The 5,093-nt window shown below is 53.8% G+C and overlaps 1 protein-coding gene across 2 annotated transcripts; it reads left to right on the forward strand.

Moving 5' to 3' along the window:
* Window positions 1-225: 225 nt before the first annotated feature.
* ERAL1 (Era like 12S mitochondrial rRNA chaperone 1) lies at window positions 226-4,519 on the forward strand. 2 transcript variants are annotated; one of them, XM_068531306.1, is made up of 10 exons: window positions 226-518; window positions 1,679-1,806; window positions 1,921-1,998; window positions 2,409-2,455; window positions 2,619-2,680; window positions 2,847-2,959; window positions 3,045-3,293; window positions 3,435-3,584; window positions 3,707-3,787; window positions 3,904-4,519. In XM_068531306.1, the coding sequence occupies exons 1-10, from the start codon at window positions 236-238 to the stop codon at window positions 4,024-4,026; spliced, it is 1,314 nt and encodes a 437-aa protein (XP_068387407.1). In that variant the 5' UTR covers window positions 226-235; the 3' UTR covers window positions 4,027-4,519. The 2 variants fall into 2 exon arrangements, with proteins under 2 accessions (XP_068387407.1, XP_068387408.1); XM_068531307.1 differs by lacking the exon at window positions 3,707-3,787.
* Window positions 4,520-5,093: the final 574 nt, after the last annotated feature.

The raw sequence follows: 5,093 nt of genomic DNA on the forward strand, positions 1-5,093 counted from the left end.
GCGTATGGGAATCCAAAACGATCTTCAAGCTCACACAAACTCTAAATACACTTTTCCCCCGTTCCTTAGCCTCGGGCAGTCTCCAGAGCGGTTCCAACTCCAGCCCACCTCCAATGTCCCATGTTCCTCCGCTCTGTTCGGGCCGATCTAGCTCTCTCCCGCTCGCTCGCCTCTCCGCAGCACTGTCCAATCATAGGTGCGTTCCTGGGAGTTCCCGGAGTGCCTTGCGGTTGCGATGGCTGCCCCCGGTAGGAGCGGGGCTGCGCTCCTTCGAACCGTGTTAGGGGTTTGGCCGCCGGGTCCCGACGCTGCGAGGGAATGGGTGACCCGGCTCCTCTCGCTCTTGGGAAGCCAGCAGAGGTGCGTCTCCTGTGTCTCGGGCCCGGCCTTCTTTGGTCCCCGCCTGGCCTCGGCTTCTCGCCCTAATGGCCAGAACTCAGCCCTGGACTGCTTCCTCGGACTCTCTCAGCCAGACAGCTCGTTGAATTTTCGCGTCCCTGCCGTGTGCATGCACAGAGGTAAAGGGCCCAGATAGATTTGTCTGGGGCTGTCACGGTTTTAGCACTGAAAGTCCCGTGTCGGGGAAACCCCTCAGTCTCTGGGGATATCGTCTTTGGCTCTGTATTACAGAAAACGATCTTGAGGCCCCGAGAGATAGAAGCGAGCAGTGAAGGATCTCATAGGAAAGAGATACTAGGTTCTAAGAGTTTTCGAGCCAGAGGGAACCGATCTGGTCACAACCACAGACGTTCGCAAAGAGCAGGAGATTGAAGGGCCACAGGCATGGCAGAGTTGTGGCTCTCTGTCCTCACATGGGGAGCAAACTTGACCCATCTACTTGTCAAGACACTGAATTCCAGTTGGCCCTTGAACAACTCGGGGCAGAGGTGTTAGGGGTGCAGAACCCACGCAATCGAAAATCCTCATATAATTTATTGTGGGCCCTCCGTATATGCAGCTCCTCCGTATCCACGATTCCCATCTGAGGATTCAACCAACTGCACATCGCATAGTACACATTTAGTGAAGAATAAAAAAAAACAAAAAAATCTGCGTATAAGTGGACCAGCACAGTTCAAACCCATGTTGCTCAAGGGTCAACTGTACACCTGGAAATAGCACCCTCTGTTTTTCAAGTAGCATAGACTAAAGGCTGAACACAAAAACTGGTAATTACGATGCAGTGTCATAAGGAGCAAATACAGAAAGACTGAGAAAGCTTGCCGAGCCTTCATTGTACTGTTAGTGGGGTGAGATAGAGCTGGAGGGATTTCTGGCTTTATCTGGTATAGAGATACTTTCACACATGTGCATACATTTACTGGGCACAACTACACAATACGATTCCACAAGGTTATTGAGTATTAAGTGCCAGGCATTGTGCTGAGTGGTTTTACACAATTGCCAATTGTCAAAAGAAGGTTATACAGTAAGTAGTTACCATGGATATCATTTCTGTTTTACATATGAGAAAACTAAGGGGCTTATAGAGGTTAGAGAACTTGATAAAGGCATATAAACAAAGTAATGGACAAACTGAATCTCAAAGCCAGGTCTCGGCTTCAACCTGATGCACTAATCTTGTATCCGTATTCCCTTTTTCGATGGGTAGGACCGAGTACCTGACAGGGGATCCAGGTTGCACTACCTCTCACTCCCCTCCCATTCCCCCACACAGATGAGCAGGATCTCCTCTTGGTCCATCGCCCCGACATGCCTGAGAACCCCCGAGTCCTACGAGTGGTCCTTCTGGGTGCCCCGAATGCGGGAAAGTCAACCCTCTCCAACCAGCTGCTGGGCCGAAAAGTATGCTGCATCCTTGACACCCCCCACCCTTTCATTTCTCACTTCTTACTGTGCCTTCGTGGATTGTTCTAGAGGGATCTGGGACCTCACTTGGGACTTCTTTGTTCCTGGCAGGTGTTCCCTGTCTCCCAGAAGGTGCACACCACTCGCAGCCAAGCTCTGGGGGTCATCACAGAGAAAGAGACCCAGGTGGTGGGTACTTGCAATGGATGTCCAGCAAACAGGACAGAGGGTGAAGCTAAGAGGGTCTCCCTTACTGTTAGACCTGAAGAAAATGATGCTTAGGCTCACTTCTCTGAGGGAAGGGGGCTCCTCTTCCTTTAGGCCTATGCAGTTCTCTCTCTACCTTCCCCCTTTGGCATCTAGTCAGAAAGGTCTCACTGCCTCTTTACTGCTTCCTAATCTTCCAAATATTCAGTTGTCCTCTTTTTCCTGGATCCTATCTAGAATTAAAGCAAGGCTGGAGGGTAAAAATTTGAAGTCAGCTTGGCCAAGAAGTGGGGGCAGGCTCCTGACATCAAGGGTGGGTGACCTTTCACTACCCAGCCATAATCTTTCCTCCTGGGGTTGGGGGTCTGGGCATCTCTCTTTCCTGATTTTAGATTCTACTTGACACACCTGGCCTCATCAGCCCTGCTAAACAGAAAAGGTAATAGCTGGGGAAACAGGGAGTTGTAGGGGGGAAAGGTGTTGAAGAGGGAGTGGGGAGATTCCATCATAGGGGCTGGAAAACCCCCTTATCACACCCCATCCCTCCTCAGGAGAGCATCACTCCCAAGACCCTTCGTGATCTATGTATGTCTGTCCCTTAGGCACCATCTGGAGCTCTCTTTGTTGGAAGATCCGTGGAAGAGCATGGAATCTGCTGATCTGGGTTAGGCTCAGGATGGGAATCTGAAGCCCAATTTACATGGTCATGGCCTCTCATTGCTGATAGTTAAGGGGGATGGGGGTTGGCCAGATCCCATACCCTGTAAGTTTTGGAAGTTGGGGGGAAAGAGTGGTCATAACCTTGTCCTCCCTACACTGCCAACTTCCAGTTGTGGTTCTTGTGGATGTCTCGGACAAGTGGACTCGGAACCAGCTCAGTCCCCAGGTGCTCCAGTGCTTGACCCAGTTCTCCCAAGTCCCCAGCATCCTTGTCATGAACAAGGTGAGCACCACCTACCTGAGGAAGGGGTCTACTTCAAGGGCCCCGTCTCACTGACCACAATCCCCTGCCCGTCCCCCACCCCCAGGTTGATTGCCTGAAGCAGAAGTCAGTTCTCCTGGAGCTTACAGCAGCCCTCACTGAAGGTGTGGTCAATGGCAAGAAGCTCAAAACGAGGCAGGCCATCTGCTCACAGCGGGGCAACCATTGCCCCAGCCTAGCAGCTAAGGGCCCAAACACACTGTCTATGGGAGACCCTCAGCGGATTGGCTGGCCCCACTTCCAGGAGATCTTCATGTTGTCAGCCCTAAGCCAGGAGGATGTGAAAACACTAAAGGTCAGTTAGCCTTGACCGTAGCCTGGCCCTTGGTTTCCACCATGTGAAGACAAGCCTCAGAGTTCCTCCTCCTGGAAGTGAGAGTGAGAGGAAAGTCCTGCTTGGGACTGAGATGCCTACCTACTCCCTCTGTGCCCATAGCAATACCTCCTGGCACAGGCCCAGCCAGGGCCCTGGGAGTTCCACAGTGGAGTCCTCACCAGCCAGACGCCTGAGGAGATCTGCGCCAACATGATCCGAGAGAAGCTCCTGGAGTACCTGCCCCAGGAGGTGCCCTACAACGTGCAGCAGGTGCAGGCACATTTGGGGGTCATGGGGCTCTCCATCAGGCACACACCCGGAGCAGACAGCTGGGTCCCAAAGAGGGCGTGGGTAGGGGCCTGCCTGACCAGTCATGATGTCTCCCTGTGCAGAAGACGGTAATGTGGGAGGAAGGGCCAAACGGGAAGCTGATGATTGAGCAGAAGCTTCTGGTGCCCAAAGAATCTCACATGGTAAGCAGGGCCAGGCTTGGAGGAGGGGCCAATACTCTGTTAGGCAGGGGTTCCTCCCTGACTGCTTGGGAGCTCTGAGAGCAGGCTCACGTCCCTGTCTATTACCCCACCCTCAGAGGATCCTGATCGGTCCGAAAGGGCACCTGATCTCCCAGATGGCACAGGAGGTGGGCCGCGACCTCATGAACATCTTCCTCTGTGAAGTTCAGCTCCGCCTGTCTGTGAAACTCCTCAAGTGACCACCCTCTGATATCTTTCCCAAGGCATCCCCGCCCAAGCTGCTGGCGGGAGCCACTGACCAGAACTGCCCCTACCTGGGGCCTGCAGGGCCTGGACCCGGGCCCGGACAGTGACTGGCTGGCTGACCGCTGGGTGGCTGGCAAGTCTGCACAGCCCCTGCCCGGCCATGCCTCCTGCTGGAGGAAGAAATCTACCTTAGCCTGGTTCGCACGTGGTTCCTCTGCCTGGGCCTGTAGCTGCTTAGGTCTTGGAAGCTGGCCCTTTGGTGTGGGAGCACTGCTGCCACCTGGCATTGGGCCCAGAGTTTCTTCCTGAGTTGTTAGCAGGGAGATCTTTCCCCTCTCCCCTCAGTTCGTACACCTTGCAGCTGTGTAAGGACCTATGTGTCCTGAGTGAGATAGTGCCTCCCACCTGCTCCTCAAGTCATTGATCCCTCCCACCCCACCCCTGTCTCCAATCTCGGATGCTAATAAAGTTAAGAGACAAGCAGCATTCTGGTTCTCATCTTTATTTCTTTAGAACAGGAAAGAGAAAACGTACCCATTCCCTCCACACCTACCCCGTTGTCTGAGCTGGAGTCTCCCTCCCTTCAGTAGGCTGCTCCAGGGTCCCGAGCAATCTTCTTGGCACGTTTTCTGGGTGCAGCAAGAGAACCGTTACCATTACTAAACTCAGTAATGGTAACGGTTTCCTCGCCACTCCCAAGTGCCCTGGCGGTCGGCAGGCTGTGATAGGCTGAGCAGTGAGCACCGTGGGCTTGCAGCAACCCCTGGCCTCCTCATCAGCCTCCCGAGCTGGGAGTACCCGGACTAGTACATCATCTATACTGTAGTGTCTCATCACAAACTTACAGTATATGATGATATCCCAGTCAGGGCCCTGCAGGAGGCACAGGGAGCGTGGCTTGGAGAGCACTGTGGCAGAGAGAGCCAGGCACTGGGAGCACAGCAGGACAGGTCAGGGATGGACACACAGAGCTCCCCACTCCCTGGCCGGCATCTCCTTGATTCTGTGGTCAAGGGCAGCCTGAAGGGGACTGATCCAAAGAGCCCTTCAGAGCTAGGGT

Source organism: Eschrichtius robustus, chromosome 20 (assembly GCF_028021215.1).
Source record: "Eschrichtius robustus isolate mEscRob2 chromosome 20, mEscRob2.pri, whole genome shotgun sequence".
Classification (NCBI taxonomy): Eukaryota; Metazoa; Chordata; class Mammalia; order Artiodactyla; family Eschrichtiidae; genus Eschrichtius; species Eschrichtius robustus.